At 44.2% G+C, this 14,380-nt stretch overlaps 1 protein-coding gene across 1 annotated transcript in view; it reads right to left on the bottom strand.

Annotated features, from left to right (window-relative positions):
- The window catches only part of LOC311054978 (microtubule-associated serine/threonine-protein kinase 1-like), a 57,507-nt gene extending 46,685 nt beyond the window's left edge, over positions 1–10,822 (bottom strand). The window contains exons 1-2 of the mRNA XM_084071022.1: positions 10,738–10,822; positions 10,273–10,489 (exon numbers count right to left, since the gene is read on the bottom strand). Coding sequence (XP_083927148.1) covers positions 10,273–10,311 — 39 coding nt within the window. The 5' untranslated portion in view covers positions 10,312–10,489; positions 10,738–10,822. The remainder of the gene's footprint in view (positions 1–10,272; positions 10,490–10,737) is intronic.
- Between the last annotated feature and the right edge of the window lie 3,558 nt (positions 10,823–14,380).

The raw sequence follows: 14,380 nt of genomic DNA, 5'->3' as shown, positions 1-14,380 counted from the left end.
GTACACAGAGTATTTTGTCCATCTCCTGAGTACAGATGGAAGGAAGGAGAACATTGGCTTGGAAGTGCGGCAGACATACTGCACTGAATGAAAGCCAGGACTCATGTCAGCACTGTGCCTGGCATGACTAACAACACTGCACACTGTGATAGACATAGAGAGAGAGAGAGAGAGAGAGAGAGAGAGAGAGAGAGAGAGAGAGAGAGAGAGAGAGAGACAGAGAGAGAGAGAGAGAGAGAGAGAGAGAGAGAGAGAGAGAGAGAGAGAGAGAGAGAGAGAGAGAGAGAGAGAGAGAGAGAGAGAGAGTGTGAGAGAGAGAGAGAGAGCGTGAGAGAGAGCACGAGAGAGAGCTTTTTGCCTGGAGCCCTTGCCTTCTAAAGTGTGTGTGTGTGTGTGTGTGTGTGTGTGTGTGTGTGTGTGTGTGTGTGTGTGTGTGTGTGTGTGTGTGTGTGTGTGTGTGTGTGTGTGTGTGTGTGTGTGTGTGTGTGTGTGTGTGCTAGCGGGTGTGCGCTCGCATGTGTGCGTGTCGTGTGTACTCAATTCCACACTAACAGCTCGCAATCACTTATAAAATCACACATTTGAGTTATGCCTGTTCAACTTCTCAGACAAATGTTATAATAAAATCCCATGCCACTCTCTTTGAGTAAATTGAAGAATAAATAGAAAAGAGCAGTGAAGTGCACGGACCAAGGAGAACAGAGTGAGCATGTAACCGTGAACCGTTTGAAGGTACACTGCGGCATCAAGCAACCACGGTTCTGAACCATAAGTCTTTTCCTGTAATACTGTGCCCACGGCATAAATTAACCCTTGTGTTAAATATGTTCATGTAAATATTACAATGCTAATGCATGAGAGTTTCAGTTAAATGCACACAGATTTGGTGAAGGGGGGGAAAAGGAGAGGACCTAGTATAAAGCCCTGGGGGACTCTGGTCAACCAAGTATATAGGGTTTAAGTGGCTAATGTGTTAGCTACTTCACGCCCACTCCTGTGACGCTGTGGGCCAGCTCAGTCAACATGCTATTAGCATCGATAGCCAGACCACCACGGTCAATGCAATTATTAGATTAACCTTCAGATAGTGTGCATGGGGTTATGCGTGTATGTGCCTGCTTGAGCGAATGTGTGACGCACATGCGGTATGCGTGTGCATGTGGGAGTGTGCAGGTGTGTGTACTGTACAGCAGGGGTCTTCAATAGGGGGTCCTCAGAGTTACTACAGGGGGGCCGCCAAATCTTTGTGTGACATGATATTTTTTACATTAACCACTTGAACACTAGCATCCCTTTTCTGAGGAGAACTTTAGCCAAAAATAGCAGATCTATAAGCACACAATGCACAATAATTAATTATTTTGCAAATGGTTACCACCCATAGAATCTACAACATTGTAGTTTGAAGTGATTGAGATTTAACAGAACCAATGTTTCACAAGGTAAGCTGGTTTCTTCAGGGTGTAATCAGGGTGTCTCTCTTGTATTTGGAAACAAACAAATTAGCCTCAGCTAATGGAATCAGAATCTGTCACTGAATATACAGTAGAAATGTGTAGTGTTTGCCACCAGAGTAAAACATACCCTTTCTGTTCTGGTGGCAATTAAACCTATATATTTTATTCTATAGGATTAAATCTGAACATATGTCACCTACAATGTATCCATCTAAGCTGTCCTGTCCCAAGAAGATTAAAATGACAAAGGAGAGTGGACTATGCACTCTCTTAATAAATAAAGACCATGCAAAGAGAATGACTGGAAACCCCTCTTTTAACTTGCCGATGGGAAGGGTGGCGGGCTAATCGTAGATTAGCTAGTTGTCCAGCTAAGCCCTGTGGCTTTACATGTTAGCGGAGACAAATCCCTATTTACAAGGACGAGTGAATATTCACCATATTGATTGCTCCTTCACTTTGTCCTTCATTGATCAGGCTAATTGACCCTGAGCTACCAGAGCCTGTTAGAAGATGACTAAAAGACAGAGGAGGTGTGTAGAAAGCCTTGGGAGAACCTAGGGGTGGAAAGGTTTACCATCATTTGGGGGATTTAACATCAGAGCACTACCTAGCTAATAGCCATGGAGAGGTTTACCGTCAGAGGAGAACCTAACGATGGAGAGGTTTACCTTCAGAGAAGACCTACTGTAACAACTGGGAGGTTTACCATCAGACAAGACCCAACAACTGGGTACCATTTTCCAACACTGTTCGCACAATAACGTTGACGGGCTGTTTTTGCACAGATAGGCCATTTGTAATTAAACTAAACAAGATAACCAATGGATGGCGAGCATCGATCTGCATTAATCTTATCAGTAGAGTAAAAGCAGACAGAATCCAGGCCTGTAAACATCTGTCTGTCTGTCTGTCTGTCTGTCTGTCTGTCTGTCTAGAGAAGGAAATGGTTTGACTCATACATCAGCCACAGCATACTGGCTACTTACCTCATCTCTGAACATGTGTCGTTTCCTGACCTTGTATAGCCCATTTTTCTTTCCTGTCCTTGACCTATATAAATTATGATGTCACCACTTAAGCCCCTTTCTAAAATCTTCAAAATAATAATAATAATAATAATAAATTGTATTTATAATGCACTTTACATTTGAAACAAATCTGAAAGTGCTATAATCAGGGTAAAGTATTTGTATAAAGCATGACAAAGCTAAAAAAGACATTAAAAGAAAAAAAGAAAAGAAAACATTAAAATCACGTGAAGGCATAAAGCCTCATTATTATAAAGCTGTCTCCCTACTGTAGTAGCCACCATAGGAATAAAAAATTATATCTGGACGGGGCGTCGTTTATCAACCTGAGATGGAATTCCATCACGAGAATGGAGAACCTATATACATGATTAGATATATTTCTGTAAATCCCTATCTGTTCAGTCGGACAGTTGTAGGCTAGGTATCGCACGCTCATTACCATTTACTAGGCCGATTTTTGTTCAGATTCAGATGGGCAGAAAGCAAGCAAAAAGGGAGACAGTGTATGGAAGGCACAGGAGAGTTGGCTTTGGTCGGTCTCGACCAGTGTTAATTTTGTTGACTAAGACTTGACTAAGACTAAACAATTTTAGATGACTAAAATAGGACTAAAACTAAATGGTGGGTTATTCAAAAGACTAAGACTAAGACCAAATCAGAATTTGCTGTCAAAATGGACACTAGTTTCGACCCTATACAGCCGTACAGGATGATTTAAAAAACAACACATATGTAATAATAGGATGTGATTCAGAGCACGATCGAGTGTCTTAACCACCACAACACAGATGGGAACCTAATTTTCTCGCTTAATAGGCTACTCAACTTTTACACTTTTAATTTCTGAAAAGGTCGCTGAACCAGCGCTCGTTTCCTAGTCTGATGTGGACTCCATCAGCGGCTGCATGGTGTAGCGTAGCTACTGGTGGGTGTATATATACAGTAAGTGCTCTGTGACTCACTGACAGCAGGAAAATCCAATTTTCATTTTCCGCTGACGTTCTTCTCTAATAATAATTTCCACCAAATGAATATAGTATCGCTCTCAGACTCAATGAGGATAGTGGACATTAGATTATTATTCAAATTATATCCAGCAGCTTCCCTGTCATGTTATGAGAGATGGATATATGGCAATTTCTCCTTAACTCCTTATTCTCTTGGGTCGTAATTAGCATGTCGGGCTGCCAAGCTTGTTGCACACCGCATGATCAGGTTTCTCATTTACTGTAAGAACATGCAAGAGGCGTAAAAGCACCCAAACAGGCGTGTTCAGACTAGGCCCCGCTAATGAAGCCTGGCGTTGGCTAAGGGTGACTGAAGACAGATGGGAGCTTCTGTCACCAAAGTGATGCTCCTGCCGAATTACAGATTAGGAAACAAAACAATTACACGCTATATTTACTCCCTTTCCTGACAGCAGCGCCTGCTAAAGCAGATGGTGTGGGCCGGGAAGCGTGTCTGCAAGGGGTGTGAGCTGAATGACTGGAGTTTGAAAGTTTGTCAAATTCTTTACGCCACTGGTTCTCAACGTGGGATGCGGGGACCCACAGGGATCCTTGAAAGGGTTGCAGGGGGTCCCCAGGCAAATTATTGATAGTTAGGAACCAAATGGACCCTTATGGGTCTTAATCTCTAAGAGTGTACAAATGGAACCAAATGCAGGTCCATTCGGTTCCATTAGTACTGTACACTCTCAGAGTTAAATGAACACTGAGGACTTTACAATGTAGATTGGGGTTCCACTCAGAAATGAAACGGTCTATGGATGGCCTAATGCATATCAAACTGGGGGTCCTTGAAATCACGAACGCACTAAGGAGACTGTACATGTCTACAAGTATCGATTATTTTCTTTTTCTGTGTGTTTTTTAGTTTTTGTGCGTAGGAAGGTATGTCTGTTAATTGTCTCATGCGAATGGGGAGATCTTCAGAGAGCGAAAGGCAGAAAGGAAAAACAAAACATTATCATAAATCAGTGGATATTCAAACATGTTGTGACTTAGTGCCAGGATCTAATTAGTGTGGAAGGAAGTGCATTTTGCTGGCGATTAGTCCAAGTACGTAGCTCCTTTTAATTAATGCTGAATGTTGTGCTGCTGTTTAGCATTAAACTGCAGATGGCCTATTTCTGTCACTGCCTGTTCACCTTGACAGCAGCAGCACCATTAACCTCCTACATGTCTGAAATGCTGCGTGGAACTCTCTGCCTCGTGCTCCATTTGTGTGTCTGTACGCATGTGCGCGTGTACAGTATGTACACGCGCACACACATACCGTACACACTGCCTGTGTGCACTGTGTGTGTGTGCGTGTCTGTGTACATGTCTCTGATCGAATGTGTGTCGATGTGCATTTACAGTACATACATGCTCTATACATCTATCTACATGCGTACGTGTTCATGTGTGATTACGTATGATTGTGTGTGTGTGTTTGTGTGCGTGCGTGCGTGCGTGCGTGCGTGCGTGCGTGCGTGCGTGCGTGCGTGCGTGCGTGCGTGCGTGCGTGCGTGCGTGCGTGCGTGCGTGCGTGCGTGCGTGCGTGCGTGTGTGTGTGTGATATTTGCACAGACGCTCTGGGACATGTTTGAACTGGCTTCCTGTAGTGAGTCACTGTCAATGTGGAAGCATCATTTATGTTCACTCAACCTGAGGCAAAAACGTGCAAAGAAGAAAAGCGTTTAAACATAAAACAACCGTTCTATTATAGAAGATCGGAATTTCACACACAAATAAATCTAACATTCAAGCTGAGCAATCTCCACAAACCCTCATGTAGACAGGTGTTACAGTGTGTTAAACATGGTGCTTTTTGTGTGGTCTCTTCCCTGGGAATACGCAAACCCCGATGTTATACTGTGGAAGCAATATCCGTGAAAGCATTAGCAAAAGGCCACGTAGGTGAACCTGTGGGCCACGTCTTTAATCATCTTGCCTCCGGATTACTCCCTGTCAGTAAAGCTCTCATAATGACATGGGCAGGTCTCTGACTGGGATCTCCACTACAGTCATGTTTTAGGTCTACAAGCTTGCTTGCTTGCTGGACAGTCCGTCATTCAAGCTCAAGTCATCTACCTGTTCACAGTAAAGTTACTGTTAAACTGAGTGTTAATTTAACTTTGAGAAAAATGTAAGGGTCTATTTGTAAGGGTCTATCCTAACTAATACAAACGCAAAGTGGTTGGACTTCTGGGTCATCTGGGTAGGACCCTCATCTGGGTAGTAGCTATGTTCTAGCTAGCAGACCACATGTCCAATTTCATACACAATTTAGCCTTTGGATAGTGTACTTTTAATTGTTTGAATTTGCTTTTTGTACCATATTTGAGGCTCAGTAGTGAACCACTCTGACTAAGAGCATATTGTCGCCCCGGAAGGGAAAACAGCCCGCCCCTCCCATTTGTCGCCGTAAGCGATAGCACGCTAGCGACCAGAGACACGTTAATATTTCTGTAATGTACATCCCTAAGAAAAAGGTATTAACCATGTTATCATGTTATAATGACTTGATTTATAAACTGATCACGTGGCGGAGGGACAGACATGGTCTGGAGCAAGGCTAGGACAGACAGCCAGCACATATATTTTAAATCCTCGCCCCATAATAGTAGTATATAGCTTATATTCTAGGCTACTAGATGTGAGGGCCAGGCTACTAGATGTGAGGGCCGACCCAGACTCCTCCATAAATCCATCCATTTGCCCGTCCGTCCATCTGTCCGTCCTTCTATCCATGCATCCATCCATCTATCCACCCGGCCAGGCAGACAGTCGCCCATCTATCCATCAATCCGTCCATGCATCCATCCATCCTTCCATTCATCCATCCATCCGTTCCACTCTTCATCATTCATGCATCCAATTCATCCAGAGGGCAAAGAGACTGAAAAAGGGCAAACGCGCGCACACACACACACACACACACACACACACACACACACACACACACACACACACACACACACACACACACACACACACACACACACACACACACACACACACACACACACACACACACACACACACACACACACACACACACACACACACACACACACACGTCCTCCCTCTAGATATGAGACAACTGTTCCACTATAAATGCACTCCTGACGTCTCGTCCTTTCAGGTCCTGTTGTCTGCGCTGGAGGAAAAATGGCCCCCTGTCGTAATGAAAAGGCATTAGCCCGGACTGCATGCCTACATACTGCACAGCACCGTTGTCCGCTGCCCGCCTGGCTGGCCCGATAGCCGGCCAATCATTTAGCAGACATGACAGAGAACAACGGCGAGAAGGCAAGTGTAGGGCCGGACAACGGGGATCAATCAAGGAGCATGGCGCTGCCAGGCGACAGCCAGTGTGATGCTCATCATTTCTAGCACTGATGGGAGCTACTGCGCGCTGCCTGACAGATGGAGAGGGCCCAGGGGACAGCGGGGACATAGGACCACATATGAGACTGGATGCTAGGAGTGTAATGTTTTCTAGTTGGCCGGCAACCCCTTCCTTCTTCCTTCTTCCTTCAACAGACACCAGCACAGCATACATACCGGTGGTTCTCAAAGTGGGGTCCGGGGACCCCCAGGGGTCCTTGATGGGCTTCCAGGGGGTCCCCAGCTAAATTAGTTAGTATAGCATCACAGTCATTTAAACCACTTTAACCATATTTTATACTTTGGCTATTCAAAATTTTAAAATGTTTGAATAACATAGAATCTTTCTTGATATGTATACTTCTCTTCTGGGGGTTCCTGGTACAAAATCTTTTGAGGTGGGGGTCCGTGGCCAAATACATATAATTTTGGGGGTCCTTGACATGAAAATGTTTGAGAACTACTAGGTTAAACGATGATCATTGATCATCAAATGTTTAAGGAAGGAGGGCACTTATGACCTCATGATACTTTTATGTCTGCGGTATGGTATCATTATCATTTTAAATTTGCTAAGGGAATAAACAGCTGATTTGATGTTAACAAGGCTCTCAAATGTCTCCTAGCAACAGTCCAGTACAGTACGTTGAAACTGTCTATAAAAGGCAATGCAAAAATGTACAGGCAGTGGTGTAGTGGTGATTTTTTTTACTGGAGGACAATATTTTTAATAACGTCACGCGCGTGACTACGCACAGACACGCTCCGACCAGCATTAGCCTATGAAATATTCATTTTTGTTTGATGTTTCATTAATTTCAGTGTGCAGAAGTAGTTTTAAGTTAGAAATTTGCAATCTTTTGTTTGGTTTTTATTTTGTTTTAGTTTTCTTTGTAACTTTTCCAAGGAATACCTTGGTTTATAGAACCTAAGAAAAAAAGGTAGGATAATAGAATGCATATAGGCTATTAACCTGTGAAGGTGGAAAAACAAAAACGAAGATGGACGCTGATAAGATTAGGCTATCTTGACTATGGCTTGTGAAATGAGTTTGATCTTTCACTCCACTGCCCTCGCTAGACCAATTCATTTGAATAGCTGGAGAGACCAGACGGGGGTTGGGTTGCGCATCTGATGGGGTGTGAAGTGCCTTTATCTGCTGGCTATTGTTTTCCTAAGTAGCCTACCAACAACTAATCTACATAATGCTAATACTACAGCGGTATAGGCTATCATACATGTTAGCACACAAGTAGCGAAATGGGTATTTGGCGTACAAATCGGGTGGAACGCATTCTCATGTGCACACAGGTGCATGTGCATGCTTGTGCTCCTGCTCAAAGACTGGTGGGAGTGCCGCATGCAATGAGCACTGCTCCACTGTGTACAGGTAAAGTGATATTATTGGATAGATTATTGAATTCAATTTATTTTAAATTGTTCCTTATCCAAAATATGGTCATGCGCTAAATAAAATTGCTTGCCATTCTTTGTCTTTCTGCATGCTACTCATAGTGCATGATTAAATGCTATATGACATCATACTGTTTGTATCGGTAAGTAAATTATGTGTGCTGGCCAGGAACCTTAAGGTCTGTGGAGTCACAGAGTGCAGCAGACACAAAGATGTTGGTCTCATGTAAGTCATGCTGAAGCAGTGCATCATGGGTGTGACCCCCGACCCCCACCGCAGGGGAGTGGGGTGTGTCACCATATGGCACTGAGAGAAAGAGAGATGTGGGGGTTTTAAACTTAACAGCTAGGAGTGAGAGAGAGAGAGTGTGTGTGTGTGTGTGTGTGTGTGTGTGTGTGTGTGTGTGTGTGTGTGTGTGTGTGTGTGTGTGTGTGTGTGTGTGTGTGTGTGTGTGTGTGTGTGTGTGTGTGTGTGTGTGTGTGAGACGATTGGAAAGATGAGGCCCCGGGGAGAGGAGAAACAGTTGGATGAGACGCATTAACACGCAATATCACAGACACACAAGCACAGACACAATCATGGAGCAACACAAGGAAGGATACAAACATACATACACACACACACTTACATTGTGCAGAAAGACGATATGATAATCGTTATAGACACACAAATCGCACAGTTCCAACACATGTCTCTAGAAGACACCATTCTATACCTATAAAACAGCAGTGACTCTGTACATGTGCCTCTGAGGTGATGAACTCTCTCCAGTATGGGTCATATATCAGATCCGACACACACTGGCAGTGAGATGATGACACCTCACCTCTAATCCTTTATTCTTTATTCCCTTCTCTCTCTCTGCCCGCAATGAAGCTCAAATTGCTAGTAAGCCTCCTGTAAGATGTAACATGTAGGCCTACTCACACCTGCCTTCAGGCCTAAAGAACCCTGCAGACACTCAGCTCGACTCACAGGGCGCTATTCCTCACTTCACTTGTCTGAATCACACACGGTATGGGGGGAGGGATGGAGAGAGAGAGAGAGAGAGAGAGAGAGAGAGAGAGAGAGAGAGAGAGAGAGAGAGAGAGGCTGACCCGTGTTTAAGCAGACTGCTCCATAATGGATGAACACGTATAGCTCCACCATAATGAACATGTCACATTAATATGCATGACTGACGATTCATTAGAAATGTTTTTATCTAATAGACCAAAGCCTACATACAGTATGTAGATGACGAGGCCTAGCCTACATTAGAGCTATTGCAACTGCCAACTGCCACTGTATTTCCTAGTGTAGTGACTGACCATCTAGGCTGCTGACTTGTGTAAAGATAATGTCATGCTACAAAATAAAGTATGTCTATGATGTGATGTGACATGAGTGAAGTGTGACAGAATGTAGTCTGCCCTGCACTATAGTAGTGTCAGCCCTACATACAGTAACACATCACATTGGTATAGCTATATATCCAGCACAACTTACAGACTGCTGGTACTGTACATGTTACTGCACTGCAACTTTCTCAACGTTGGGTCCAGGGACCACCAGGGGTCCAAATGGACCCTTGCAGGTGTGTAACTCTGAGAGTGTGCAAATCTAACCAAATGAAACTGTGCCATTTTTTGTACTCTCTCAGAGTTAAATAAACACTGATGATTTTCCTATGTAAATTAGGGTCTCGGACATTAAAATTGTGTCAAATGGGGGTGCATGGCCTATTTGCATATCAAATTAGGGGTCCTTGAAATGGAAAAAAGGTTGACCCCGGACGGCTGGCTTAGTGGTCCAGGCACCTAGGCTGCTATAAAAGCATGTGGTTTGAGACTCGTTCCAGACGACCTTTGCTGCGTGTCACTCCCCATCTCTCTCCCCCCAATTTCCTGTCAGTCTACTGTTCTTTATATCAAATAAAAAAGGCAAAAAAAGCAACGACAAAAAAAAGGTAGAGAATCACTGGGGTTGATGTCCAAAATAAACAAGCTCACCTGCAGCCTCCGGCGCCGTATAATCCCAGAGTCATCCATGACGTGGTGGTGGTGGTGATAGCACAGCAGCGGCGAACAGGACCTTTACAGGTTACTTCGGTACTATTGACCCGGCAGCGATGCGGCATCCACCTGCGGTCCGGTCCAGTTCATCTACCGGCGGTCCGGTCCGGTCCAGTTCACCGGTGGACGTGGTCCGGTCCAGTTCACAGCCCGACTGCACAGCAGCAGCAGCAGTCAGTCAGCGTTGCCAGATTTTGTGAGAGAAATAAGCAACCAGGTCTATGAAAACAAGCCCAAAAGAAGCGACTGTAAGAAACGGCTTACTTACATACGTTGGCTTTTTGAAAACAGCCGACCTACAAAAAATTATTTACAAGCAACTTTACAGAAAAACAAGCCCAAAGTCGCTTATAATAAGCGGACATGGCAACACTAGCAGCAGCGCTTGGTGCGTCCACTCACTGTGTCACGTTGAAGAGCCAGCTGGTCCCATTCCGTGTGATTTCTGGGCTTTAGTCTTCTGATAATATGACAACAGTCTATATTAGTCTATACTGTTTAAATACTTATAGTGTTGACAGTTCGCCGTTTCGTTGTGGTTTGTTGTGCCCGGTGGTTCTGGCTCATCATTGACACATCCATCCAGCTCCTACAGTCGACGGTTTCTATGCTTTAGATCCTGACCATCTGACTGCGATACGCAGGCCTGAAACTGTACAGATTATTGATCCCCCCTTGTTTAGGACATTCTACTGTTAGACTGGTGATATATTCTTGGTTTACTTATGATCCTAGATTACTATTTCCATGCAGTTGATGTATCATGTACTACCTTGCGTTGTCCTTTCTTAGGCTACTGGATTAAGAGCGTCGATCTGATAAATACCTAAATTGACCAACACTGGTCTGACAGACGGTACTAACGCAATCTTCGACTATTGGACGTTTAGGGAAATCTTGCAATTTGTGATCCCGGTGGTTCTCACTGTACACACTGAACGCGAAACGCCAAACATCCGGGAAAAAGGCGAAAACGAGCAAACTAGTCTATACTTCAACTAAACAAGTCCTCTGTAGGCTCTTCGTTCGCGTTGACATTGCTGCTGATTCGCTGCTGAGGACTCTGTCCTTGTCTCGTAGTCGTAACATCATCATCCCCTGGTGATCTAACGGCCAACGTCCCTCTCCGTCCCTTCTCTTCCTTCCAAGCGAACCGTTTCTTTTTTTTACTCGTGCGGAACGGGCTTCGTTTCATTCATTGTCTCGACAACCGTCACGTCCTCTCCTGTTAGACGGGCGACAGCAGCAACGCGATAGGCAGTGTTACCATATTTTGCGAGAGAAACAAGCAACCAGGTCTAGGAATACAAGGCCAAGAAGCAACTAGGCCACATGAGCGCTTTTAAACCTATATATGCCTCGGCTATTTGAAGATAGCCGATCTACAAGCTCACAACGCGTCACAATTATGTGACGCGTCGTGAGCTTGTAGATCTGCTATTTTCAAAAAGTCTTGCACTAAAATGTGGAATATTTGGAATATTTATTGAAAACATTCCAACAACACAATGCTCCCCTGGGCACAAAACAACAGACCCGTTTTAAGGCCAGTCCACACCAATGCAACTCCATTGGGGATAATGATTGCAAGTAGTTGCATGTTGCAAGGAGTTGCGTCGCGAACTTGCGACTCCTTGCAACACGCAACTACTTGCTACTACTTGCAATTTTACAGAAAAAGGAGCCCAACATGGCAACACTGAACGCGATAGGCTACGTGTAACCCCTTCCGTTCCGTGCCTGGCTGGGATTCCCTCTCGCCCCTCCTCCACCAACATCGGGGCCAGATGTCCTCTGATAAATGGTAGGATAGGCAACTTGGTTCATGTTGAGGAGATGACCACCAGCAATACTCTGTCCATATGTGGGTCGCGGACCAATTTTTATGTGTCCCGAGTAAATACCACTTTATTTTTTTGTCTCCTACATTTTGTTTTCAATTATTTATTATAAAAAAAAATAAAAAAAATCCCCCAGAAATTAAACATTTCACAAGTTAAAAACAAAGCCAAGCGTTTTTCAAAAATAATTCCATTATTATTATTATGAATTTAAAACACATGATTAGAGGGAGAAAACAACCTTAAGAAGTATAGCCTAGTGAAAATAGCAGATCTACAAGCTCACAACATGTTGCATCGCGAAGTGTTGTGAGCTTGTAGATTGGCTATTTTCACTAGTTTGAGTCCCGCTGTCCCAGGGAGACATCAAATTTCTCTTTTTGGGTCTTGAGCTAAAACGTTTGGGAACCACTGCTCTGTACTACACAGACGTTTTCAGCACCGTGGATAGCGCCTCATAATGCTCACTCAAAACATGGTTGCAGCAGCTTGAAGCTTATTGGATACAATTATGGCCAAATCCCCATATCATATACATTTATTGTTGTAGGTCAAGCGTTGTTTACATTGAAATGTACACAATCATACACACACACACACACACACACACACACACACACACACACACACACACACACACACACACACACACACACACACACACACACACACACACACACACACACACACACACAGGCACAGCTCAGAATATGTCAGGACATCAGACTCAGGTAATCCATTAAATGTAAACAACAACCGGCATGGCCAAGAAGATTAAAGCCAAAGTTATCACCATTTGAAAAGACCATGAGACATTGCTTTGTGCTTCAGTGCTCCTCAATAAAACATACACACTAATGGCAACCATAACAAGATAAAACGTTCAGACAATAACATCACAACATCACAGTAACATAAGTGTGGGTAACAGACACCCAACAAAAAAAAGCACCACAATAAGACGTGTCCAACACCTTGTTGCTGGGTCACGGTAGGGTCACAGTGGACAGGACTTACATTTTCACTCATCATTTCAGTGATTGACAGATGGATGAGCTCGTGGCTAAGCGCTTGCATAACGCCTCATTGAGGATTAGGCCCTTGTTTTTATGTAACATATGGCCAGGGCTGCCCACACAACCATGACCTCATCGGTGCTGGACTGGACTCAGCCTCTGGCTGGCGGTCAGAGCTGCATGGACTCCAAACACGTCCCACGCTGAGACCTATCCCAAAGCAACCAGCCTAAAATGCTGCAGGAAAACCAGACCAAAGAAAACAAAACACCTTTCTGTCCAAAATAAAGTACAACAGAAGAGTGGGGGAATGAAAGAAGATGTCACTGTCCAGATTTAACCAAAGTCATGTCTATAATGAGCTTAGATTTGAGCAGAAGGCCTACATTACATTTCTTTGATCCTTTGAGTTGTGTCAAATTTTCAAAGTTTTAACCATTTAAACCCTATATACCTTTTCCCTTCTATACCCTAAATGCAATACGTTGCATTAAGATGCGTTGTGAGCTTGTAGATCAGTTATTTCTCTAAAAGTTCGCCCCCCAGGATAGGAACGCTAGGGTTCAAGTGGTTACGTTTTAGCAAAGCCTCAGTATTTGAAGCAGTGCTGGTCACTTTTGGGGGTGGCCATAGCTGAGCTGACCTAACCCAATACCCATTACGTCTATGTGACATAGTGTTCCAGAGCAAGACAGTTAACACCCGCTCAACAGCTCACCCCGAGTGCTCCTCATAACCATCTGAGCAGAGCAGCCATCAGCTGAGTGAAGCTGAAACTGAATTTCCTCATGGGAAGCCCCCCCCCCTATAATTAAACAGTCATGACTGGCTCATACTGCACATTGCTCTGTCCACACACATAAGCATGTCATATAATACTGAAACATAAGGCTACTGCACTGCCTTTTGCAAATGTGTTAAGCTACATTTAACAAATCTCCCTGTGCTGTTGGTGAAGCTTTTCAAATACTATGGCTCATTGTGCTACCAAACGCACAAATCTAGTACGGAAAAAAGCTCCGGTAAGCAGGTCGTGATTTGGTTGATTAAATGGAGCTGTCAAGCCTGGCAGTCAGAGAACTAGCTGAACTCACTGCTGACAGCAGCGCTTTGCATTCTCTGGTTTCTTATGCCGTTCAGTATACACGCACGCACGCACGCACGCACGCACTTACGCACGCACGCACG

This window comes from Gymnoscopelus microlampas, assembly GCF_963454915.1.
Source record: "Gymnoscopelus microlampas genome assembly, chromosome: 11".
Classification (NCBI taxonomy): Eukaryota; Metazoa; Chordata; class Actinopteri; order Myctophiformes; family Myctophidae; genus Gymnoscopelus; species Gymnoscopelus microlampas.
The sequence above is the reverse complement of the archived record's forward strand: the minus strand, read 5'-3'. Positions and strand labels throughout refer to the sequence as shown.